The sequence below is a fragment of the Leucopleurus acutus genome, assembly GCF_964270905.1.
Source record: "Leucopleurus acutus genome assembly, chromosome: 3".
Lineage (NCBI taxonomy): Eukaryota > Metazoa > Chordata > Mammalia > Artiodactyla > Delphinidae > Leucopleurus > Leucopleurus acutus.
In genome coordinates, this window is record NC_139145.1 from 112,789,783 (window position 1) to 112,816,969 (window position 27,187).

At 45.5% G+C, this 27,187-nt stretch overlaps 1 protein-coding gene across 3 annotated transcripts in view; it reads left to right on the forward strand.

Moving 5' to 3' along the window:
- Positions 1–27,187, forward strand: part of SERINC5 (serine incorporator 5) — an 87,848-nt gene that overhangs the window by 26,058 nt on the left and 34,603 nt on the right. For 2 of the 3 annotated variants that reach the window (XM_082836369.1, XM_082836371.1), the window contains exons 1-2: positions 1,537–1,788; positions 11,189–11,356. In XM_082836369.1, coding sequence (XP_082692495.1) covers positions 1,735–1,788; positions 11,189–11,356 — 222 coding nt within the window. In that variant the 5' untranslated portion in view covers positions 1,537–1,734. Of the gene's footprint in view, positions 1–1,536; positions 1,789–11,188; positions 11,357–27,187 lie in introns of those variants that run through there. The other variant, XM_082836370.1, reaches the window with a different exon arrangement.

The window sequence follows — 27,187 nt, forward strand, 5'->3', positions numbered from 1 at the left end:
TAAGGGGACTGGACTGGGTCAGAGGTTTTCAACCTAGGTGCTGCGACATGTCCCAGTTTGGGTGGAATTTGGGGGATGCCGTGTTTGATATAAATCGACTAGAATGTAAGCTCCATGAGGGCAGCGACTGTACTCCTAGCTCCTAGAACAGTGCCTGGTCACTAGTCAGCATTTGATAAATGTGTGTTGTATGTATATATAAGAACATTTGTAGTGTTTTAGTGCACCCATATGTTTTATACGTTGGAGTTGCACATGGGATTTCACTTGGTAGGGAAAGGAGTGCACTGCTAATCCCTTGAAACTGCTGGCCCACCTGAGCTCTGAGGTCATGCCTGCTGGAACTGTCTGTGAAATGAGCCCATTTCCGTTCTCCTCCCCAGAGCACACTTGGATCTAGTTGGCTCTGTGGCCTCCATCACCAGGATTGGCAGTGTCTGGGGATTGGGCTGGCGTAAAGGACCTCTTAGAAAGGGCTTGGCAGATTTCTTCGTTGCGGCATAATCTCCACGACACAACCAGGCAAATTTTGGGCTTTGTGTTTCATTGACTGTTTGTTGATAAGCTATTATGAAGTGGAACAAGCAGGATTTTGCCCCCCTCTCTCATTTTGATGAGAAGCCTTAAAACTGACTTTTAAAAATGGTTTAAACCTAATGAGCACTTTTCTTCCCATTGTCCTACACTTTTCCATTTTGAATTTCAAGGTTTTGTTTTCCTACAGCATTTTTTTTCTGGAACTTGCTTAACTCATCTTTCTCAGAACTGTTCTGCTGCAGGTATTTGTGGCTTCAGTGGGTGCAAATGAATGTTCTGATTGCCTTGCTTGTTCCTCAGTGGAAATACAGAGGGCACGTGGGAAGTGCTTCCACACACATGACAACTTTTCCCCAGGTTGCTAGGATGCTTTCCTGGGTTTAGATCTCAGAAGTTTTATTTCTGAAAGTATTTTCCTTCAACATATGCATTTATCATTCACATTAGGGCAGAAAAATGAAAGCATTGTTATAAGTGAGGTAGTAATGATTTGATCCCATCCCCCTCCCATCTTTACCTCTTTCCATATCTACCTGATGGACTGAGGAGGGGGGCCTCTCTGGGGAGGAGGGACATGACTATTGATGATGTAGATGATAAGTACAGGTGGCTTTCTTGGGAAAGTGGATGGATACCCTGTATTAGGCTCTGCGCTGAGAGCTTTTCCTGAACTGACTCATTTAATCCTCACAACAACCCTGTGAAGTAGGTATTTTTATTCCCACTTAACAATGAGATAATTGAAACCTGGAGAGGTAAAGAATTGGCCCAAGGCCGCTTAACCAGGCTGCATTGGAGCTTTGGTGTGAACCCAGACAGCCTGGCTCCATCGAGAATGGGGGAGGGCATTTGTCTGAGACATTTCTGATCGTCTCCACTTGTGAGGGAGAAGAGGGGGGCTTGCTACTGGCACATAGTGGGGAGAGGCCAAGGATGCTGCTAAACATGCCACAGTGCACAGGACAGCAACCCCCCCCAAAGAATTATGGGGCTCCCAATGGTGCCCCAAAGAGTTTGACAAACTTTGCTCTAAATGATCTGTCTCCCACGAGTGTTTCTGCTTTCTGGCAGTTCAACAGAAAACAGTTAGTTTACCTTTTAATCTTAAACCTTATAGGTTCTCTCCACCAACTTACTAAAGTATATCGAGTGTGGTATTTTTTAGAAGATGCATTAAGCGGAGGGTGGTGTGAGGGAATGACTCAAAGAATCCAAGTGCTGTCTGAGAACAGAGAACTCAATCAGCATTCTGTAAGTAACCCTAACCTCGTGAGAAAGAGACTCCCAACAAGGGGAACGGTTGTGTCCAGATTCGTTGTGACCCAAAAGCCAGTGCTGGCTTGGTGGGTGTTGATGACCTCTCCTTTGCCTGTTTCAGATTCGGTCCCAGTGGCTGTGGGTACTCAGTGCTCATGAAGGAAGGACACTGACCCTTGACAATGCTTTTCATGGAAATGCTGTTGAAACCAGCACGTTCTAGAATGTTGAAACCTGTGTGAGAAACCTCCTGTCCCAGACTCCTTTCCGACAACCCTCCAGAATCGTGTCGTGACAGTTATGGAAAAGATTGTGAAAATCTTGGAGCTTTAAGTGATTCTCTGAACTCAAAAGGGAAAAACTTAAGAACCTGAAAAGAAGGAAACACAAGAGCCAATTTCTGGGCCAGGCAAATACACAGCTTCTTGTTCAACTTGCACTCTTAGGTAGCCATTTAATTTTTCCTATTTCATTTTCATTTGCTTCAAATTCTACCAAGTAGAGGTTTATTTATAGCAATTAAACTCTAAAAAACTTTATAAGGGTTAAAAAAATTTTTAAATTGAGGTAAAAACAAAATTCACCGTCTTAACCATACTTAAAAATACAGCACAGGGCTTCCCTGGTGGCACAGTGGTTGAGAGTTTGCCTGCCGATGCAGGGGACACGGGTTCGTGCCCCGATCTGGGAAGATCCCACATGCCGCGGAGCGGCTGGGCCCGTGAGCCATGGCCGCTGAGCCTGCGCGTCCGGAGCCTGTGCTCCGCAATGGGAGAGGCCACAACAGTGAGAGGCCCGCGTACCACAAAAAAAAAAAAAAAAAAAAGCACAGTAGAATTTTCTAGTTTTATGCCTCAGTTACAGTGATAGTTCACTCTGGCTGTTTTCTACCAATCACGTAGCAGAAGTAGATCTCATTTACTCGCTGGCTGATTCGTTTAGCAAGTACTTGAGTGCTTACGACCTGTAAGGTAGAAGAGAAATGTTGTTTTGTTTTCTTCCAAAAGAGAAACTTGAAGTGTTTTTCTAATTACAAGATATGTGCTGGTTACAAAGAGTTCAGAAAATACAGAAAAGCGTAGTCACTCATAATCCTACAATTCTGTTAACTACCATTGACATACTGGTATATCCTTTTAGATTGTTTTTTGTTGTTGTTATTGCAGATCTATATCTTGTTATAATTTTACCCCAAATGCTATCATGCTCTATACTGTTGTGTTATTATCTATTTTCAGTTAATGCAGTGTGGACATCTTTCCATGGCTGTATCTTTTCCTGTATAATCATTTCAGTGGGTGCATTGGATTCAGTGATATGAATGCACCATTATGTCAGTGATCAGTACTCCTTCCAGTACAGAAAGGAGCATCCAGGTTCCTTTCTTCTAAACAACTTGTTATGTTAACGCAAGTTCGTGTGCGCGACACACAGTGAGGACAAACAAACCCAAACTTCGGAGTTTGGAGCAGAGAAAGGTTTGTTGCAGGGCCACGCAAGGAGACGGGTGGCTCGTGCCCCCTCCAAAACCCCGAACTCCCCGAAGGGTTTCAGCAAAGCATTTTTAAGGCCAGATGAGGGAAGAGGGTCACAGATGAGGGAAGAAGCTCTTTCTGATCAGCTTGTGCACAGTTCTCTGATTGGCTGATGGTGAGGTAACAGGGCAGTGTCACAGGGGTTAACACTACCAGTCCTTAGGCACCAGTAGGTCTGGGGGCTATGTGCTCATGGTCATCAGGTAGTTCACGTCTTTCATTTGGTGGAGGTTTTCACATCTGCCAAGCAACTCAGGAATGTGCATTAGATGCTGTTATCTAGGTACTTCAGAGAGGAGCTGAAGCAGAGGGTTTGGGGGAATGCCCCATAGGGTCATTTCACGGGTAGAAACAAGGTCTGTTGTTTATTGCTGCATTCCCAGGAATTAACATTGCACAACTGGGTATGTAGTATACTAACCATTAGTTGAGTGAATGAATGGCCTGGTTATTTTCCATAGGATTAGGGGTAGTAGGGCTTTTAAAGTGGGCTAGGGCTTGGGGGTGAGAGAGGGGGGAGCTTGGTAATGGGAGTGGTTGAGCCGCTCTGGCAGGGCGCTAATAGAGGGCATCCGGGTCCACTGCAGCCAGAGGTTGCCAGGAGAGAGGAGGGGCACACAGAGGGAGATGCCTTCTTCAGATACCTGTTGAATGCTTACTGTACCCCTGAGGGCAGGAGAGAAAAACTGCTTCCTCACTTGCTGCTTCCTTCCCACACAGCCAATTTCCCTTCTGTAGGAAACCAAAGTTTCAGGCCAGTGTTGTCTGTCCAGTGCACCCTCTGTATATGCCAGCAGTGAATAGAGCAGAATGGCAAAGAGCCTACAGATTCCAATCCTGGCTCTACCACTCACCAGCTCTGTCCGGTGGGGTTGATATAACAGCTAATGATAAGTTGTAGTACCTTGCAAAGAGCAAGGGATTAATAAGTGTTAGCTAATATTATTATGGATTAAGTAAGCTTTACTAGGTTCCCCTGTATTCTTTTGTGTGGGAGAAATCCACTGTAAGCTCCAAACAAACCAACTTACTAACACATGTATAATATGTGTTGAGGTTTCTAAAACACAATCCTTTTGTGAATTAGCGACTACCTGCCACCTGTATTTCTTGTGCAGTAAGATATGCCTTTATTGAGCAGAGGAATTGAGTGTTCTTGTTCTCCCAGCTTTCAAGTCGCATCATTCTCTCGTATAGCTACCGGTAAAGGGCAGCACGTGGCACCACGGTGGCAAGAGTTGCTATTTACCACTGCCTCTGCCTCCTGACTGTAGTGGAGGAAAAGGCCTGTATAAGCTCAGTGGGAAGCTGTTTCTGAGCATCTAGTGAGGAGAATGAGGTGCAAAATATTGGTTGTGAGTCCAGAATTTAAATAAATACTGCTATCAAAGTAGAATCGGTTGTTCCTTACCTCTCTGCTGACCGCTGGTGATTCATAGATAATCCTAAAACCTCAAAGGAGAAGGAGGGAAAGTGGGCTGTGACATGGCATGAGTAGTATTGTGTGTTACCAAAAGATGTGGAAATGGAAATTAAAAGATAGCACCATTCACTTTAATAAAATATTCTGAACCTGGTTTTATGTCTTGTGTGTTTTTCTTCTCTTTCCTTGGTATTAACGCCCTCCCCCCCAGCTTGCACAGGAACACCTGGGTTCTGCTTCCAGCAGCTTCAACAACTTCAGTTTTTTAGGAACTTCCTTACTGCTGCCCCGCCTCCTCGCCATTTATTAAGGGACAATATTGTAATTATTGTAGTTAACAAAAAATCTCTTAGGTCTTTCCTCAGTTCTGCTAGGGCTCCTGCATTTCCAAGTCAGGAAAAGGGACTGAATGAAGGTCCGTGTCAGATTTGAAGCAATCTTTCCTTTTGCAGTTTCAACTTAGTTTTGACGTGCTAAAGCCAACTAGGCTGTCCAGAGCTCTCAAGGAATAAGTCTGAATGAATGAATGTTTTCCACTTTGCTGAGGGATTTACATTCCCCCAAACTAAAGCATTGGAACTGAAAAAAATGTGATCTGTGTTTGCGGTGATTCTTGCGACAGAAGTGTCCTACGCAACTCGTTTGCCTTCCTAAGTGGAACGAAGGGAACCCGAGTTAATGGGGTGCCTGAGTCATTATGATGAATGTGAGTTATCTCACTGCCGCGGGAGCTGAACATCGCAGAATGTAGCCCAGGAAGCAATGGGGTGATGCTCATAGAACCCGCGCCTGCTTGAAGAGCTTTTGACTGCTCCACTTTTTAATTCTTCTCTTTCTGATCGATTTTTCTCTCTCTCTTCTTGCTTTGGGTTTAACCCAGTGTGCTTGCCTCTTGCAGGTCATTTTTCAACATCTAAGAACTTGTGGATGGTAGGGATCAATCAGATCACCTCTTACAGGGATGAACAGACGTAGCATGGGTGCCACCAGGCACATGGTGCTCATTGGTCCTTGCATTTTCCCTGTGGATTGAGACATTCAGCCTTAAAACCTACCTCAGGACCGCACTGCCAATGAGTTGAGCGTCAGATGAAACCTGTTTACCTATCCTCTGTCATCTGCCTAGGCTCCTTCAATGTGCAAGTGAGGAAAACCAAGACCCAGAGCTGCACAGAGTTAGAATCCAGGCCTTCTGGTTCTCAGACCTGTACTCTTCCCACCAGTGGGCTTAAGCAAGCCTGTTGGAACTGTGAAAAAAAGACCTGAGGGAGGAAGAGGGGAACTCTCACAAGAGTGTTTGTGCTGATTCTATGACATCTCTTTGGCTTTCTTCCTGATTCTTTGCTATTTCCAATTGGTGGTGTTGTCAGCAGGGAATTCTAGGTAATAAAGGAATTGTGCTTCTTAGTTTAACAAGAGAACCCGGAAGTTACTACCAGCCCTAGCTCATGTTTCGCTTCTGTGATCACTTCCTCACGTGCCTGGCATCAGTCCTTAGAAGAACTGTCAGCCCAAGGCCAGTGGGAGGACAAGGAGAGTGTGTATTTATTTACTGTGGTTTTGGTAGTGTGTGTGTGCACACGCACGCGCGCACGAGGGCACGCACCTTAGACAGGAGAAGAAAACTAACACTAAGGGGGAGGCCCAGCTCCAGGTAGCAGCAAGAGGCTGGCTAATCCTTTCATTTGGACTCTGCCCCGGCAAGGACAAAGCACCTTCTATTTAGAAAAGCCTTTGCTATTCATGCTGTTGCTATTGCAAAGGAAGTTAGATAGAGGGTGTGAACGGCTCTTTGAAATTTTTCTCTTTCAGTATATTTGGGGGAGGGAAAGTTTCTTCAGAAAGAAAGAAAACACACAAGTCAATACCACACTGCAAATACTTCTGTATCATTATCTTGAAACTTAGTTACTTTTCTTAAATAGTCCGTTTTCTTTTTCTAATCACGAGAGTAATACATGCACATGGTAAAAACCCAGACAGGAGAGCAAAACAGTGAGACATGGCTGTCTTAGTTTCCTCCCCACATCTAGGCCCACTCATCTAGGCCCAGGTGATCGATGTTAGCGGTCTTTGTGTCCACACACATATTCCCCACGTACAGATATGCGTACGTATAAAATATCCGGGCATACTGGCTGTCTTCGTTTGCTGGAGCTGTCATAACCTAAGTACCACAGACCAAGTAGTGTAAACAACAGAAATTTAATTTCTCACAGATCTGGGAGCTAGAAGCCCGAGATCAAGGAGGCTTCTCTCCTTAACTTGTAGATGGCTGTCTTCTCCCTGTGTCTTCACATGGTCTTCTTTCCGTGTGTCTCTGTGTCCTAATCTCTTCTTCTTACAAGGACACCAGTCATATTGGATTAGGGTCCACCCCAGTGACCTTATTGAATCTTAACTACCTCTTTAAAGGCCATCTGTCTAAATAAAGTCATGTTTGGAGATACAGGGGGTTAGGATTTCCAACATATGACTGGAGGGGCAGGGGCAGGGACACAGTTCAGCCCATAACACTGATTTATTCTTTTAAACTATGTCCTATTGTATGGATAGTCCATAATTTATTTATTCTGCCCCTGTGTAGCTGGAGAATAAGACCTTTTTTATGCTTTTTTTCTTTTTTAATTTTATTTATCTTTGGCTACGTTGGGTCTTCATTGCTGCGAGCAGGCTTTCTCTAGTTGCGGTGAGCAGGGGCTACTCTTCATTACGGTGCGCAGGCTTCTCTTTGCGGTGGCTTCTCTTGTTGCGGAGCATGGGCTCTAGGCGTGCAGGCTTCGGTAGTTGTGGCACATGGGCTCAGTAGTTGTGGCTCGTGGCCTCTAGAGTGCAGGCTCAGTAGTTGTGGTGCACGGGCTTAGTTGCTCTGTGGCATGTGGGATCTTCCCAGATCAGGGATCGAACCCGTGTCCCCTGCATTGGCAGGCGGATTCTTAACCACTGCGCCACCAGGGAAGTCCCCGTTTTTATGCTTTTAATGAACAACCTTATACCTAAATCTCTGTGCTCTTGTGTAAGTATACCTGCAGGATGAACTTCTAGAAGAATTGTAAGCATCGTCCTCCCAAAAGATTGTCCTGGGTCCCTCTTGAATGTCTACTGATTTCTTGTGGAAGAAGATTGTGTGCAGTATCTACAAATTAAAGCCCTTAATAATGAACTCTTTGTGATACAATGTGGGTGTGAGAAATTCAGAGTGCAGCACATGACTTGTGCTCTTGGCCCTGTGGAGTGGGATTGCCAGCCCTTTTGTTTGAGGAGTGTTGCTGTTAGGACTTTATCATATATTATTCATTCAACATTTATTGAGCCATTGATGGGCACTGTTTTGTTCATATGTTGTTGTTTGTTTTTTGATAGACTTTATTTTTAAGAGATATTTTAGGTTCACAGCAAAATTGAGAGGAAGGTACAGAGATTTCCCATATACCCTCTGCCCCTATGCACGCACAGCTTTCCGCATTATTCACGTCCCTCGCCAGAGTGGTACATTTGTTAAAACCAGTGAACTTACATGGACACATCATTATTATTTAAAGTCCATAGTTTACATTAGGGTTCACTCTTGGTATTGTCCATTCTACCTTTGTTTTTTATACCTTAACTTGTTCAGTAAAATGTTTAGGTCCTCTGGAGTTGGGGGGTAACAAGACAGAGGCACTTCTCTCCAAGCTTGTGGCAGCCCCCGAAGTTAGGTTGGCCAGGAGTTGCTTTCTCCAGTTTTGAGGGTGAAGAGTAGGGGAGTGACATGTTCACAGTAATAAAGCTGTAAGTGGCAAGGAATAAAAGGTAAACCCATTTTATTCTAAATTATGCTCTTCCGGAAAGAAGTAGTAAGTCAGCAGGGCTGTGAGATTTTCCTCACTGCTAACATAACATTGCTTGTGTGGATGCTGTTTGGAATTTCCACTTCTGTATCAGCGTTTAGCTTAAGATAATGCACTTGTACTATGGTATTGGTGATTGGCATAGTTTGCTTTCATAAATAACTTCTGGGCTAGTAGAGAAGTGCTCTTTGATTCTAATGTTAGGCATGTGTGTATGTATGTACACTTGTCTGTATATATGTATACACACATAAATATCATAGCACCACATGTAGGGTGAAAGTGAAAAATAAGGAGAGTTTAAAAAATTAGATCCGTACAATGACACATGACTTTAATGACAGAGTAGGATTAAACCAATGTGATTTTCTCTTCACGTTTTCCATGATCACATTCCTCTGTCACTATTTGTCTTTAAATGACCCATTAGGCTGACATTAAGTCTGTATGTGCTCATTTTTCCCCTCTGTGGAGATAGTAGGTGTAAATGTTGATTCTGCTATGGGTAAGTTCTCTCATAGGATGTATCAACTGCTTCTAAGTATTTTTTTTTCCAGATAGGATAAATATTTGATCACATCTGAAATACAGTAAAACTGGTTATCTAAGACCATAGAGCTTAAAGAGTTAGCAACCGTTGAATGAGGCAGTTTGGAAAGAATTTGGCAGGCAGAGGAGGAGGGAGGCGGGTTTGGGCCAGAAGCCAACTAAGCCAGTGGGAGCGGAGAAGAGGGAGCCGGGGAGGGAGAGGAAAGAAAAACTGGGGCATATGAGTGGAAAGGGATCAGTAAAATCAGGGACAGAGAATATGGATGAGTGAACTGTAAAGGAAGGTGGCCTGTAAGAACACCACACAGGCAGCAGTGTTAGGATCCCACTTGTGTGATCTGTTAGCTCAGCCCGATAGAATAGCTTGTCTTGCAGAGCAGTCCCAGCCTTCTGAGGCAAGAAGAGTCTTGAGAAAAATGGCTTAGAAAACTGAAGGTAAGATGGAGAGAGTACATTAAGAAATTTTAAGTAATGAAATAGTACAGAATGACAAAGGGCTCCAACAATGGCGGTTCCATGAAGTAGATGAAATATCTTGGGAAATGTGTATGTTTCTAAGATCTGTCCTAACGTCATTATGATTATAACCTGTTGTGGTCTTACACCTGTGATCTCTTCTTACTGTAAGTGATGTTTATAGTGTAGCCTTCTAATTGATGCTTGTTTTGAAGCCATGCAAAGCTCTGAACTTCCTGCTAAATAACTATCAAGAGATTGCATTGTTAGGTTTTATGTATAGTGTTAATACATGTAGGTTTGGTTGTTATTCGTGGTTTATGGTAATCTCTTTTGTATTATTCCCTATTTGCTAAACGGATATCCCTCCCTAACACCAGGTGTGTCTGATTAGGTTGTCCAAGAGACCACCAAGTACACTAAGTAGTGTTAGCACCCTCACTTTAAAAAATGAGGAGTCTGGGGCTTCCCTGGTGGTGCAGTGGTTGAGAGTCCACCTGCCAATGCAGGGGACACGGGTTCGTGCCCCGATCCGGGAGGATCCCACATGCCGCAGAGCGGCTGGGCCCGTGAGCCATGGCCGCTGAGCCTGCGCGTCCGGAGCCCGTGCTCCGCAACGGGAGAGGCCGCAGCAGTGAGAGGCCCGCGTACCGCAAAAAAAATGAGGAGTCTGAGTCTTGAAAACGCTCATAGCTGGTAGGTGGCAGAGCCAGGGCCCAAACCCAGGCTTACTAAAGATCTAGTTTCCTTTTAGGGCAGTGAAAATACTCTGATACATAATGTTGCATATATGTCATTATACATTTATCTAAACCTGTTCAGTATACGACACCGAGAGTGAACCCAAAATGTACCGTTCTGATGACTGATATTGATAACGGGGGAGGCTATACATGTGTAGGAGTGGGGGGCATATGGAAAATCTCTGTGCCTTCCTCTCAGTTTTATCGTGAACCTAAAACTACTCTAAAAAAACAAGCTCTTTAAGAAGAAGAAAAAAATTAACACCAGACCCACACCTGAAAACTTAATCCCCTATTTTATTTAATATTCTCAAATAAAATTATGTCTGGTTGCATTGGCCAGTAAAGCACAATCCTGCCCCACTCATTAGCCTAAAGCCTACCCTTAGGGGCGTGAAGCTGTGGTCAACAACACACATGTAAGAGGCACCTGTGCCTTTTGCGCTTCAAGTTACCTCCCCGCCCATGCAGTTCATTCTTTGGCTCATGGATTTTGACAGGTCCCTTTCTTGGGCCCAACTTCTTGGTATTCCCGTCCTTCCCACTTCACTTAGTCCTTTTTCTAGTTCTTGGCTTCTTGCTCTTCACCAATTGGTTTTTGTCTAAGAGTGATGACAGTGCTTCAGGTGAAGTGTGCCTTTTCTGTTTAAGTATTGGGCATCTCCCAAGCCATCATGTTTATTAAAGACAATGTCAGACCAATTCTGGCGAAAACTTGGTTCACGCACTCAACTGTTCACACTGCCATGTCCTATGGGCAGGACGCCTTGGAAGAACGGTAGCTCACCTGCAGAGGTCTGGGGTAAGCAGGTTTGTGAAGGAGAGGCTCCGAGAGGATGTTTTGTGTTCCTTTCCTAGTTGGCCTGCTGCTGTGGGAATGCTGGCTGCTCCTACTGCTGCGGCTGCTGCCCCAAGATCCGCCAGTCCCGGAGCACCCGCTTCATGTACGCGCTCTACTTCATCCTGGTCGTCATCATCTGCTGCATCATGATGTCCAACACCGTGGCCAACGGGATGAGGGAGCATGTAAGTCAGCCCTTCACCTCTTCCTACTGCTGATGAACGGTTGATGGGGGTGTGTGGGAAACATTCAGTTTAGAGGATGGGGCCCACCCACCCCAGGGTGGTTTAGGGTTGTACCCGCTCTCCCTAAACTTCCCTGAAGCCTCTTCAGTGCTTTCCTTCCAAGTGGGCGAACCCTTCACCATCTCTATCTTTAGTAGAAGGACAGATGCCATCTGATGCTTTTGGTGCAGAAGATTGTGTGTGTTGTCTTGGCTTCATTTTGGGGTTTTTTTTTTGTTTGTCTTTTTTCCTTTTTGGCCATGCCGTATGGCATGCAGGATCTTGGTTCCCTGATCTTGGTTCCCTAACCAGGGATCAAACCCACGCCCCCTGCAGTGGAAGCACGGAGTCTTCGCCACTGGACCGCCAGGGAAGTCCCATCTTAGCCTTGTTGATGGCCGTTCCTGATTAGATGTGTAGTCTTTTCTTACAGACCTTTGTACTCTTCCCTTGTCCTAAGGCTGTCTGCCAGTGTCTCTGGTAGCAGCTGTTATATATAAACACTTAATGTAGCCAGTATGGTAAAGCCTACATAATCCCACAGGTAATGAGGAGTGGGCTATTGGGCAAGTTTTACTTTTCTGGACATGTCACTTGTGGGGTGGGTGTCTCCAGGGGCGAGGGATGGATTTGCTTCCAGCCATTTCCTGGGCAGTGTCTACAAAGGTATCCCTGGTACATGATGCTGATAGAGACGCATATTGGGCCTTATTCTGGAATTTCCTCATAGTAGGCCTGATTATGGGGGGAGGTGTTGGGGGTTCTGAGGGAGCCCAATAAATAACACCATCCTTCCCCTCTGAGGTTTTGAACAAATTGACAAAAAAGACTACAATTTCAGCGGGTAGATGCCAGACATTGCCTTTATCCCCCCAGAAGTTGATGTAAGACATTGTGGCTCGTATCTGCAAGGAAGTGGTCTTCCTACTACTGAACCCAAAAATGAGTTAGACAACCCATCTGGGGACCCCACCTGAGCCAGGGAGTACTTCCTCTGCAGGGGCACAGTTTGCTGGGAAGAGCTGCAGGTGTGTTCTCTGGGGGCAGCTCTCCTCGGAGGGAAAGCGGGAGAAGAAAGGCTCGCCAGCCAGACCCCATTTGCCCCACAGCCTTAGTGCTGAGCACTGCATCTTCCTGGGGCCAGCAGAGTCGGGCGGGGGGGCAAGGTCAGGGCAGTGCCCTACTGGAAGCCTGGAGATGGCATCGCCAGGAGCAACTCCTGAGGAACTGTTTGTTCTCCCCAACCTTATGCTGAAAATGCAGACTATTTTAAATGCACTCAAGGGCTTCAGAACAATCATGTTTTTAGAAGCACTTGTTATATCCTTATCCGTTAAAGTAGTCCCTTTGAAGCTTTCTGTTGGGTAATGCTTTTATAACTGTGGTGGTATGATCTGGAACATACTGGAACTAATGTGAAAACTTGTGAAGTTTAGATTCTCCTCTGATTGCTTTAAACAGTGGATCTCTGTTCAGTAAGGCCCTGCATGGGAGCCATGGGTCATTCAAACTTGAGAGAGAAGGAGCTTCTAACCCAGAGACAGGTATGAAGTCTTCTGAGGCTTAAAACCAGGTGGAAGTTGTGTCTTATGAGAGCATGCGTGAAGTGCTGTGGAAGTTTGGAGGCAGGGAGACCAAGGGCTAAGGCTGCCTTGTTCGTCTACACCAGGTCCTACTCCATCTCGGTGGTGTTTTCCACTCTTCTCTTCTTCTTAACTTGGTTTAATCTTAAATGTTTGTGACAAGAAGTTTGAGAGGAGGAATACTTGAAAGGGTAGATTTTAACTCTTATTCTGGAGGTCTGTTTAATCTCCCACTTCTTACCTTAGCTTTTCAGGTAACTTAATATTCTCTTTTTAAATGAACAAGCATTGGCTTAAGGACCCCGTGTGGGGCTTCCCTGGTGGCGAAGTGGTTAAGAATCCGCCTGCCAATGCAGGGGACATGGGTTCGAGCCCTGGTCTGGGACGATCCCACGTGCCGCGGAGCAACTAAGCCCGTGTTCCACAACTACTGAGCCTGCGCTCTAGAGCCCGCGAGCCACAACTGCTGAGCCCACGTACCACAACTACTGAAGATCGCACGCCTAGAGCCCGTGCTCCGCAACAAGAGAAGCCCCGACGATGAGAAGCCCGCACATGGTGACGAAGAGTAGCTGCCACTCGCCGCAACTAGAGAAAGCCCACATGCAGCAACGAAGACCCAACACAGCCATAAATAAAGAAGGAAGGAAGGAGGGAGGGAGGGAGGGAGGGAGGAAGGAAGGAAGGAAGGAAGGAAGGAAAAATTAAAAAAAAAAAAAAGGCCCCAGTGTGTCACTGTGATAGGAACTGCCAGTGTGTCCATGGTGCTCTTAAGAAGCTTTCAGTCTCCGTGGAATTAGGCTTTGGATCCCAGAAACATAATCTGAAACTACAAATGTATAGTACCTCTTAGAGATGAACCCATCAGAAACATTGTTACTGGAGGTAAAGATAATTTGGGAACCACAGGACCTATTTTAGGATATGACTTTCATAATAATAATTTTAACATTTGATTACCATCCAAGTAACCTGCCTCATGGAACAGTCCCTAACAACTCCAGTCAGTATCTGACTGTTCATAGAACGTTTAAGAAACAGAAGATTTAAAAAAAAAAGAAAAGAAAGAAGAGAAACAGAAGGTGTTGACTGGTGTTGCTAGGGAAGGCTTCGTGGAAGAAGTGACTTGTGTGATAATAATGAATATTTCAATTGCTAATATCTGTTGGGTGATACCATGTACCAGGTTTTATTCTAGGCATTTTACATTATCATCTCAGTTCATGACCACTGTACTCACCTGAGCAGTATTATCCCTGCTCTACAGATGAGGAAACTGAGGTACTGAGTCATTTAAGTACCTTGCCCAAGGTCTCCAGCTCTAAGTGGTGGAGTTGGGATTTGAATCCAGGCTGACTGAGTTCTTAGCGACTAGGCTCTGTAGGTAGAATAAGGACAACACATGTGTAGAAGGGAGGAAACATGGGCAGGTAGAATGACTTGCAGGAATCTCAGTGCTAAGGTGAGGCATTTGGCCGTGGTCTTGTGGCAAGTGGGAAGCCATTATAGATTCTTCGAGTAGGAGGCTGTTGTCATAGAAACAGGCCGAGATACTCAGGGAGGTGAGCCCAGCAGTGGTGTGTGTGCAGTGTGACTTGGGGTCAGAGCAGAGGGAAGGAGGAAGGGAGGGAGAGAGGGAAGGAGCAACCCCGAGGCCTCACAGAGGCTCTTGTAAATGTTTCTCTGCCTGTTCCCTGAAAGTACTGATTTGAAAATGGTTTGGCTGGGTTTCCTGAATAGGGAATGAGGCCCCTGTGGGTGAAACCAACAGTTTCCCATCTCTAAGGCCTCACAGGGGGCCAGCCAGCTGGTCACCAAGTCAGCTTATTTCTGGGCCTATAGAATAGAGGCTGGCCTCACCCTCAGGCGGTGCTTGAGGGCAAGCGCTGAAAGGTCCCTTGGGGGATGCACCCTGGGCTTCTGCTGCAGTCCTCCCTCCTCGTTGGCCTGGGGAAATGGTTAAGGGTGTGACAGGAAGAGGGGAAGCATGTATCCTTGTAACAGCCCAGATGGGAGAGCGCAGTTGCCTCCTACCCGGCATCCTTGCCTTTCTGCGCAGTGGCCAGGGCTCCGTCCGGAGCCACGTGGCCTTTGGTGTGCGGATTTTGAACACAAGGCAGCACCTTTTCAGTTGTTTTCAGTTTTTGCCTTGGCTTCCCAATGCGGCCTGTGTTGTAGTTTGAGCAAGAGGGAACTGCAAAGAGCTGCTGGGCCAGACTTCGTCCCGCCTCATCTCTCTCGGGAAACTCCTCTTTCCCGTGAGAACTTCGGCTCTGCTGTGCTGGTTGAATGGGACGCGATTTCTGTCTTCTCCTGGAGCATTTTTCCCATCTCAAAACATAACAGCCATTTTATTGCAGGTCATTCTTGTCAGTGACCATGTAATTCACGCAGGAACAGTCTTGAGATATTTGATGCTTGTGGGGATTAAAAATCCATTTTAGAATGTAGAACAGCAACCACAAAATGGGCGAGAGATTTAAGCCTCCCGACCGGCACCACTAAATCAAGGTGGAGCTTCTGTGTGGAGACCAGTGATGACACTTTGAGTTTGGGCGTCCTAGGAAGCTGCACGGGCATTTGGGGAGGGAGGAGAAAGGAAGGCTCTTCTTGTTTCCTGTGGGACAGGAGCCCCTAAGACTAAGCCTGCATTGGAAAAGGGAGGACAGGCCATCTATGTGGCCCTCAGGGCTTCTTTCCTGTGAGCTGTGTGCCAGGCCGAGGGAAGAAGAGCCCTAAAGGTTCCTGAGTGGAAGAATCCATTTTCTCCATCCCTCATTCCACTTGGTGCCCAGGCTGCTCTGAGGCATTGACATGGGTGGTAGGTAGTACCTGAACCTTTGCGTTTTTTTGTTTTTTTTCTTCCAGAACCAAAACATACCTCCCACATCGTGGAAGACGCGTTTGTGTTGTTGTTTTAGTGTGTTTCTTTGCTTGCAATTTAAATCTTGAAGAATCATTCCTTGTATTGAGAGGAGAATCTCCTATGATGTTTGTTTTTGGTAGCAATCTTTTTTTGTTCCTTCAGTTGTTTGTTTGTTTGTTTTTTGCCATGCCGGCCTCTCACTGTTGTGGCCTCTCCCGTTGCAGAGCACAGGCTCCGGACGCGCAGGCTCAGCGGCCATGGCTCACGGGCCCAGCCGCTCCGCGGCATGTGGGATCCTCCCGGACCGGGGCACGAACCCGTGTCCCCTGCATCGGCAGGCGGACTCTCAACCACTGCACCACCAGGGAAGCCCCCTTCAGTCGTTTTAAAAGGTGTTAACGTTTTGTTTGTACTCTTACTGAATCTCTTTTGGAGACATGGTTTGCTTTATACATTATTTTCTGCTGGTGGGTTTGGGTCAGTTTTCCTCTGAGTGAGTAAGAATGTGGAAATTGAACCATTCCCATGATTGGATGAGAAGAGCTTTTCCGTTCTTTTCAGCACAGGGTGATAATGTTGCAGGGTAGAGTGGGCTTCAGAGGAGGGTTGGACGAGAGCTGACAGGGCCCAGAGGTGAGGGGGGCTGAGGGCTGCAGTCTCCTCAGTGTCTTAAAAGCAGCTTCTGAATTCCATTCTCTCCCTGGACTTAATGAAAACCAGCTCTTGTTGGTAGAACCCCTGATGCCCCAGCCTCCCCCACTAGCCAGTGATACACCCAGAGACTTCAGGTGTGCCTGGAAATCTCCTAGCTCAGCCATTGTTAAGTTGGCTTACAGGCTCTTGTTTGGCCAGCAGAGTTTTCTCTTTTTAATGTGCACTTGGCCGCCTGCTTCTTGCATTTGGCAAGAAGGGGCTAGCATGCTGTAGCTCGCCACAGGCCCCATCACTGGATGTTTACTTACATCAGGTCCCATACATTTACCCTTACTTCTTGCCCCCCAGGAATAGCATTTGGATTTGAAACTCCTGAAATAGCTTAAACTCTTTGAGTTCATGAGTTTCTGAAAAGGCTGTAAATGTCAGAACGGACACCAGGCTTCATACCCACCCCAGACGGTGAGCGGTAGGGAGGTTGCTGAATGTGCTTGAGTGGTCTTTGCAGATCTTCACGCACAGCCCCAGGCCGGGGCCCGAGAAGCCTGTCTCTGCCGTGACTCGTCTACCCTTGGCACGCTGGAATCTGGCATTTTTATCCAAGTGACTATTTAGAAATTGTTCTGGTCACTTTGGTCCACTGGACTCAATGGACCACTCAGTTTCAGGACTAAGTGGAGGTGGGACCCTGATTGGATCTAAATCTGCCCCTCCTTCAGTTACATTCCCAAGTTACAGTCATCACCTCGCCCCACCCCTTTAAAAAAATCTTAAGTAGGTATTCTACTCGCGATTTCTGCAGTTATCATGAAGTCCATAATTTGCCAGGGAAGGGGGACAGGGATGCATGTTGAGGCTGCCAACTGTGGATTTAGGCCCCTGGAACAGAGGTAGCAGGATGGGCTTAAAGGACTTTTCTCTATTTATCCAGAAAATCCAGGTCTCTCTCAACACATTCCCTAGAGGTGATATATAAATTAGCTTTGGTCTGTATTTCTCAGTCATTTTCACTGTTCATTAGATGGAGAAGGAGATGTGGCAATGGGAAATTCATGTATATTAGCTGTATTAACATAGATTACGTGGCAGTAGATGGATGAAAATGGAATAAAGGAGGACTGTTTATAGCCAGGCTCGTTCCGAGGCCATATCCACATCTGGTCATCCATCCCCCCCACCCCCCCACCCGCCGCCGAGTGTAGTGGTCACCTCCTGGCCTGAGCCCTTCTCCCTCCTGGCCTGAGCCCTTCTCCTCTGCCTGCTTTCCCTGAGCCGTGCTTTCATTTCCGGCTTTGGTTATTCCTAATGTTTATCTGCTGGTTGAGGCACACTTTTCTCAGGACAGTGCTGGGGACAGATCCATTCTCCCCCTTTTTTCTAGGTCCAGTGCTGACGACACACTTGCCCCACGCAGGTCATAAAAGGGTTGGGTTTCTACTCTGCATTCAGGCAGTCCTGATTCGACCCCACCAGGCTCCTTGATGTCCTGTTCCAATTGTCTTATTTAGACTTGGGTTGTCCCCATGTCCCTAGCTTCACACGTTCACTTCCCCTCAGACTTCTTTCTCCAGAGAACTAACCCCATGGGTGACCCCATGAGGTTGCTGTTTGTACTTGTATGTCTCCCAGATGATACTCCATTTTCAAATTCTGGAGTTCCCACAGTGTAGCAACTGTAGATGAACACAGAAGCTACTTTCCTTAGAGACGACTTAGATTTCAAAATGCTTTCCTGAGTACACCGTGTGGTCAGTTCACAGTGACATTTAACCATACTTGGGTGGTTCTTAGAGTTGACAGAGCTTTGATCCAACATGTTAGAGATGCTGAAATTTGGTAACTAGCTACTCTACTTTTTTTTAACCTACAGTATGAGGAATATGAAAGCATTATAGTAAGTATTGGTTTTGGGAAAGCCCTCCCGTTCCCGTTCCCGTGCCAGTCACAAGGGGTTAAAAAAAAAAATACATGAAACAAAGTTACTAGTTAAAGGATCTAGTTAAACAGATAAGAAATGGAAAAAAGGATGCAGCTCCCATTCATAAATATTCTGCCCAGTGAAGAGACAGCAGATACTATGCGATGTTAAGTGTCATGCAGAGAAAATATTGCTCTCTTTTTAGAGTATAATTTGGATAAAACATTATTTTAAAGTGGAAGAATCTTGTTATAACCCTAACCACCCCCCTCATTTGACAGATGAGAGGATGTGGCGCAGGGCAGTGAGGTGGCTTGTCCAAGGCCGTGACACCAGGTAGAGCTGGGACAAGGACCCAGGACTGCTGGTCCCCGGCCAGGGGTGCCTCTCTGGCCTGTACGACTGGGGTCGGCTGTTGCTCAGATGTTCACAGAAGTAGCAGAAGAAGCCTTAGCAAACTTATCCTTCCTTCTTTCTGATCTTTCTTCTGGACTTGGTGGTGAGGGAGAAGTATTTCCTCTGGAAATAGTACCACCTCGGGCCCTCAGTGGCTTTCTTAGCTTATCTTCCCCACGTGCCTCCTTCCCTTTGTAAAGCCAGAAGCTGGGCTCTAGGGATGATGGTTAGTCTGAAATAGAAAATAGGGGCAACCACAAATCCATCCAATTTATTCATGGGCGTTGCATGTGAAATAGAACCTGCCTTCAAGTTGTGTTTGGTGTGACCGTCTTTTCAAAGTAAACGAACAGCAGCAACGAAAAATATTCCAGTTTGATCCCGAATACCATGTAGTTTGTCGCAGAATAGAATGACAGGTGTTCACGCTGAAGCTGGAAAGTCTGGCTCCTGTTTTGATCTTGGTCTTTACTGGTTGAATGGTAGGAGAACTGTGTACCTGAGACGTAGCATCAGGTGTTGCTATCATGCATTGAAGTTCTAGGAAGTAGAACTCTCCATTCTCAGCTGGCATTTTATGCTTTTGTGTTAGAACAAGTGTTGAATTAGCGCCAAAAAAAATATTGCTGACCCAGTTATTTGAGTCTGGAGTATTTTTTTTTTTTAATCCAGCTGAGATAGAATGCTTTTCAAAAGTCCTCGTTCTGAACAGCAGCTGAGTTCTTTGTACTGTTGTACCTTATATGTGTCCAGTGTATCAGCGAGTGTGTTTCTGAGGTTAAAGGTGGGCCTGGGCCATTGAACTTCAAGTTCTTTGTAGAACACAGAGGGAAGATTCTCACTGTGGCCTGATCAGAGTTTCCCTGGGGTGTGCTGGCAGTGAGGTTCCACTTCTTAAATCTTGTGGGTCCCCTCCTCTCTAAACTGAGGTGACTCTGGGGACACATGTTTCCAAACAGTTTTATCTTAGGTCTCAAGTTCATCCAGGCATAACACCACCTGGAGAAAACAGTCCCTGCAGCCCTCCCATCCCTCGCTTCTCTCATGGCTCAGGCCCCAACCTCCTGCGCTCAGTGAATGCGGGGAGAGTGATTGTGGGAAATAGTCTGGTTCTACAGGCAGTGATTTGAACTAATGTAAACCCTGCTGAGAGCCTTTTTGAGTCTGAACCAAAGACAAAGAGGTTTGATCCTAGTCCAGTAATAATGAGCTTACCAGGAGCCAGAAAACAAGAAACAATAGTTATTGTCCTTGGTCTGGAGGATCTGTTACCCAGAAGCTTTGGGGGAGCATCGGATGTTAACAGGATCTCTGTTTCAGGATCCATCCAACTGTAGGAGGGGAACAATGATAAAATGTGAGAACTGAAGTTTTCCTGATCCTTTTTTCTGTGACCATCAAAAGCACCTGTTAAGTAACTGTCCATAGACGGGACCACGCAGCTCTCTGCAGATAAATGGGACAGACAAGAGCTTATGGTTGGAAACAGCTCTGTTATAAAGTTGGAGCAAGAGGGAACAAATAGCACAATACACAAACAACAGTAGCCTCAGATCGCTGGGAGCAGGAAATATAAATATTGTGAATAGTTGAGTCTTGATACTTGATAACAGAGTTTAAAAGGGTGATCGTGTTACTTGGTTAAACTGTAATCCGAGTTCATGTTTTAAAATATCTTTTAAGTCATGTAATTGATTCCTTCCTCCCTCCCTCCCTCCCTCCTTTCTTTCCTGCCTATGTAAGTACCAAGCAGTGTGGCAGGTGCAGGGGGTGTGGGTGTGAGTAACATACAGTTGTCCTTAGAGAACTGGGCCTCAGGTGGAAAGTGTATAAAGAAGGTGCCCCCAGCGTTAGGCTGCATAGTTAAAAATAATCTGGGGCTTCCCTGGTGGCGCAGTGGTTGAGAGTCCGCCTGCCGACGCAGGGGACACGGGTTCGTGCCCCGGTCCGGGAAGATCCCACATGCCGCGGAGCGGCTGGGCCCCTGAGCCATGGCCGCTGAGCCTGCGCGTCCGGAGCCTGTGCTCCGCAACCGGAGAGGCCACAGCAGTGAGAGGCCCGCGTACCGCAAAAAAAAAAAAATCTGAATTCCGTTAGCAACTGTTGGAGACGGTGGTGTCAGCTGTCCCTTCTGTTTACCTTTGGGGTGACGTTAGAACTCAGGAGTGCTTTTTCCCCCGTCCTCATGAGAGACTGGGAGCCGTCCTCATAAGAGACTGGGAGCCGAGGTGAGGTAGGAGGTTTGTAAAAGGGACTGGAGTGTGTTGTCCTCTAAAGCAGGGTTGAGCTTAATCACAAGGGGGGTTGGGCATTTGGGGGGTGTGGTTTTTAAATTTCAGTGAAGCTGTTTATACAGTCTTAAAATTAAGTCTAAAATTATCTCTCTACATGCCGGCTTTCATCAGTGTGGGTTTTATTTTTGGTTCTACATGCCATGTTTGTATAACAGATGTGAGGTTTTTTTCCTACTATGCGGGCTTCTGACCTGCAGAAAAAAAAAAGCATTGAACTCGCAGGCATGTCCTCCACCACCTCCTCCACAAAGCTTTTTTTTTTTTGCAGGCAGATAAATTAAAATCCTTAAGCTGCAGCTCTGAAAATGACATACGGGAGACGTACGATTTAATTCTCTCAAAGCACAAGTTCCGCCAGTCGCGTCTCCGCTGTTCCTTTGACTTACGATCCGTAGAGTAAGTCATCACCAGTTGTCATTTGCCTTTGAGATGCTAATTCATGCTTCAGCAGCAGCTCAGCACAGCTCCTCAGCTCTGCTTCCTAGTCCTGGGCCGGGGGAACTTTTCCTGTAAAGAGCCAGCTAGTAAACATTTCAGCTGTGAGGGCCTTGTGGTCTTTAGCAACTACTCAACTCTGCAGCCAAAACAAAATGCCAGCAAACGAGCGTGGCTCTGTTCTCTATTTACATGAACAGGAGCTAGCTGGATTTGACCCACACTCTGCCCTTTGCTTCACTGGCCTGTGGTAGACCTCAGTGGCCCTGTGCCTGTCATATGCAGTTATTCTCCCCTTCTCCCTGAAGGGGAAACTTGAATGGCCTCAACTTTGTGCTGAGGGTACCGGAGCTCCTGATTAAGTTGCAAATACTGGGCTGTGTGAGCTCGTATGTACTGGGTTGACTAGGCAAGAACAATGTAGGGATACATTCAGTGTGACACGTTCAACAGTATGATGTCTTGCTCTTCCTGGCCTTTTGAAATACGTGGTAAATCATTCACAGGTTAAAAAATACTAATAATCAGCCCTTCTTTTTAGGTAGCCAAGCCAAGCATTTTGGTGACTGGGAAGAAGTGGGGATGGAGAAAATGAGTGTGTGGGTACCCCAGTTCTTTGCACTGGGGGCCCCCAATTCCTGGTCCAGTGTAAAATGGGAAGGATGCTGGGCCAGAAACTGAAATGTCTGCCTGGCCGGGTTCTCAGAACTAGGATTGGGGAACAAGTGACTAGGGGCTCTCAGATCCTTGAGGGTATAGGTTTGGTAGGATTCAGTCTTTTGGAGGAGATTAGGTTCTGTGTCCCACCTAAGGCAAAATCACGGATAGTTGAAATTAAACCATGAAAATGCCTGAAATATCCATAAAGCAGAGCACACAGGCTTTGTGTGTACAGCATGTCACTAGAAAGGGAGCTCCTTGTTAGCGTGGATCTTTTAACGTGTTTCATTCGCTGCTTGGATCTCCATATCCTAGAACAGTACCTGTACATAGTAGATATGAATGAGTCAGGGAATGAGCAAACCCTGTGCTGTGACGCTTAGGTATCGTTATATAATATATCGTGTGGGATGAAGAATACACACGTAAACTCTAATTTCACTGGGCTTTTAATAATTATTTACAGAAAACAGCCATGAGCGTAGTTGGATTTGCATTTGATATGTCACCACTCTATTCCAGGTTCACAAGTTCAAGAGGAAGTTAGCTGATTTGGTGCTCACTTAGGCCATAAGCACATCTTCCCACTGATGAGTGGTCTGACTAGAAAGCTCTGCCTGTTTAGACATTGAGTCCTCTTAATAGAAACTTCAGCATCTCTGTGTTCAAGAGAGAACTGTCAGTGGGCCTTGTTCCTCTCAGGGGGCACAGAGTTCTCTATCAGACCCTGCATGCTGTGGGAGGGAGTGTGGACCAACAACCGTATTTGCCATCTAAAACAAAGTCCAGGCCGCCATAGCTGCAGTTTTGTCTCTGAGGTTAGGTGTGGATTTGTTTTCTGGACTCAGAGGGCCCCCTGTTTCCACCCCTTTTCTCTTGATTATGGGGGGCAGTGCTTCTGAGATGCTGACCCTAGGGGGGAGCAGCAGAGACTTTCCTGGCCCCGAGATGGGTGTGTAGGGGGCTCTGTGGGCATCTCTGTGCCTCTCTCTTGCTCTCCCTGTTCCCCCCAACCCTAGAGTTTTCAGAAACCCTCCCTGGGGAGAGTTTGGCAGTGTCGGTTAAAATTTAACCAGTTTTATGACTCAGTATTCATCTTGTGGATGTCAGTCCTCCTCAATGCTCTACATGTGCAGAGAGAGACATGCACAATATGGGAACTAACCATTGTACATTGTTTATAAGAGTGAAAACTCAGGAACAATGTAAATGTCTGCCACTAGCATCACAGAAACTAAATTATGATTGGTCTGGGTTGTGGATTTCTGTATAGTAGTTAAAAAGGATGCAAATAGATTTATGTGTTGAACATGCAACAATCTGTGAGACGTAATAAGAGGGGAATAACACAGCAAAGGGCCTAAAAGGATACACATGCAAGTGTGACAGTGGTTCCCTCTGGGAAGCAGTCAGGTTAGGGTTGGAGTAATGATGGGCAAGGGGATTCAGTTATCTGTATCTGTTATAATTTACATTTTCTTTGGCAACAAGAATATAATTATGTATTGCTTGTATAATTGTAAATAAATATATTTTAGAATGATGCTTGGACTCTTATGTTTGCAGTTAGATTTCTTGAAAGCAGGGGTGAAAGGGCTGCTGGGTTCACTTCCTGCCTGCTACCCAGCCCTCCTGACTGTCTCCTCTGCTCAGCCTTCAGCCATCAGTCTGGCTTCTGCCCCCATCTGCTCTAGAGAATATTCTGATCACTGCCCCAGATGACTCTTTGTTGGCAAATCCAATCTGCGTTGCATCGCATTGGTGGTATTTGACACACTCTGCTTCTTGAAAGCCTCCCTCAACTTCTCTCTGGTTCTGTACCTTTTCAGTTTCTTCCTTGTTTTTTTTCCCCTTCTTCCCAGTCCCCAAATGTTTGCATTCCCCAGCATTCTGGGCTGTTCCCACCTGTCTCCCGCCCCCTCCTCTACCCACATTCCTCTCCAGGTGAGTTTATTTACTCCACTGAGTGCCTCCTTTGCCATCTCTGCTGGTCACTACCAAGTCCTTCTCTCTAGTCCTGCTGTCTTTCTGGAGCACTGCACCCTTGCTTAGCCATCTGCCCACATTTCCCCCGGATACTGGCCGCCTGTCGTTAAGTGAATGACTGCCCCTCCATCCTGAAACCGCTCTTCTGTGATTCCTATCCACTGCTGGACCGCCATCCAACCAACTGCCAAGCTAGGAACTGGGAATCTTAGTTCTGGGTTCCTCTGCCTTTCTTCCTAGGCCCCATCAAATCAGCACACGGGACCTGTCTATTCCACGGGACCTGTCTATTCCACGGCCCCAATCCCCACTGCCATTATGGCCTAATTGAAGATTTATATGAGTTTTCGCTGGGATTAACTCTTATCTCTCCTTCAAGATTAGTAACTGGCGTGATTCTTGTTCGTACATTCTGCCTTCATGTTACCTTAATTCCCTGAGCAGATCGACGTTAGCTGTCGCCTGCTTCCGTCCTGAGGAAGAGCCCTTCGTGCCATCATTATTAGTCAGTTCTCTGCAAGTTTTCTTGTTTGGGTTGAAAGCTTATTATTTAGAGTTTGGTTGGAGTTGTTTTCTAACTGTCTAATCATATTTGGGGTGGTTTGATCCTGACGAAATGCTCATGGTGGAGGAGAAACTGTGAGTACCAGTGCCGTCTCTGTCTTCCATGCTTCCGAGATTCTGGGGAGTTACTATTTGGGGACGTTAAGTTCCTGATGGCAGAGGTGGCAGGGTCAAATAAAACCAGGCTAGGTGAAATTTTAGTTCCCCTTATGGCTTTTAATAATGGCACAATGTAGACTTTTCTTGTAAAAATGTCTAGAAACCCGAACAAGAGAGATGTGAGATTGTTACTGTTTTTAAAAATAGCCCCCCCCCCCAAAAAAGGGCCTCAAAGGTTATAATTTACAGAGAAATGAGCCTTGGTTGCTAGAGGCCACTGAGGGGAGGATGGAAGCGGATCTTAATGTTCCCTGTTTCACAGCTCCTGTCCGTGGGTGGGTAACAGACAGGCATCACTCTCATGGACACTGGAGTTTTTCCACAGACAAAAAGAAATTGTCTTAGAAAGTATGAAAATAAGTGGAATATCAAAAAGGAGAGAGGGTCTCGATTCTGAAATTCATTTCAAGTAAGAGATACTAAACAGAACCTACAGATGTGGTTCTTCTAGGTTTTATGGTATCACTCCTGCTCAGCTGCCCAAAGCTTTCTCTGCAGCTTGGTTTCATTCAATGCCCTAAAAATTTGATGTAATGAAATGTAAGACTCATTCGCTTTGCTAATATGCCATGTTCTCATCTCTCCCAAATAATATTTTAATATTATAGGAACACGCCGCTCCTTTTCCTCTTCATTTCTGTAAGAAACACTCCCAAATTCTATACTTTATTTCTAAGTTTGCAGCATGTGGGCCCCTGGCCAACTAGACCTGTAAGCCTTTCTATAGCTCTTCTATTGTTTGTTTATATTTATCTACCTGAGATTGAAATTGTTTTGGAGGCATAGCTAGCCTCTCTTCTATATAGATAAGTTACAGGGATTTTCTAGCTTCCATCTCTTTGAGCTTAATACTTGTGTTGATGTTTCAAAATGTCTTCCCTCATTTGGGAGTTCAGACGTGTTTTCTTTTGGGTGGCAACTAGGTCTCTGAAAGATAGGTAGTGAGCACTGCTTTTTAGAACTCAATTCTTAGACAGGCATACCTTGTTTTGTTGTCCTTTATCGCACTTCTGCAAATACTGCGTTTTTTGCAAATTAAAGGTTTGTGGGAATGCTGCATCTGGCAAGTCTGTTGGTGCCATTTTCTCAACAGCATTGTTCACTTCATGTCTCTGTGTCACACTTTGGTAATTCTCACGATATTTCAGACTTTTTCATTATTATATTTGTTATGTGATCAGTGATCTTTGATGTTACTGCCATGACTCACTGAAGGCTCAGATGATGGTTAGTGTTCTTTTAGCAATAAAATATTCTTTAATTAAGGTCTATACACTGCTTTTTTTTTTAAAGAAAAACACATAGTGCCATTGCACACTAAATAGACTGCAGTGTAGTGTAAACATAATTTTTATATGCACTGGGAAACCAAAAGATTTGTGTGACTCGCTTTATTGAGACATTTGCTTTATTGCAGTGGTCTGGAACTGAACCCACAATATCTCTCATGTATGCCTATATATATGTGCCAGGGAAGGATTCATCTTATTGAAAGTTACCCGGTACGGTTGTCTGTTGGTATCTGTGGGGGATTGGTTCCAGGACGCTATCGGATACCAAAATCCACCAATGCTCAAGTACCTTATATAAAATGACATTGTATATTACTTAGGCACATCCTCTTATATTCTTTAAATCATTGCTAGATTATTTATAATATCTAATACTATGTAGATAGTTACTGGTACATGACAAATTCAAGTTTCACTTTTTGGAACTCCCTGAAAAATAAAAAAAGTTTTAAAAATATTTTCCATTTGTGGTTAGTTGAATCCACAGATGCAGAACTGGCAGATACGGGGGTCCAACTGTAACTTTCAATATGAATCCTTTGTAAAGTGAATAGAGCATCTACTGAGTTCTAAGATGTTCATGTCCCCCCATGTTTAAATCAGTATGCATCAACCAATCAGGGGTTCATGTCATGTGCCTAACTCCCTCCCCGAGAAGTTCTTTTTATAAAATAGTAGCTTAGAGTTAAGGAAGTTTACTTAATGGCTACTATGGATTAGGAACTGTGATGAGCACTTTTTACAACGATTCACCGATTTAATTCTCAGGGTTGGAAGTCCATGTGAGCTTTTTATTCTTCCTGATACTTTGTGGCTCTGAGTTTGGTTGCTTGAGGCTTGTGGGGAAACCGTTGCCCTTGGGTCTGTACAGAACCAACACAGATGCAGCGTCCTTGGATGCCCAGAACCAGACATAAGAGGTAACACCCTTAGCAGGCCTGTCCCCTCTACCCCATGGTGTGGAATCTGTGTGTAATGAATGTTT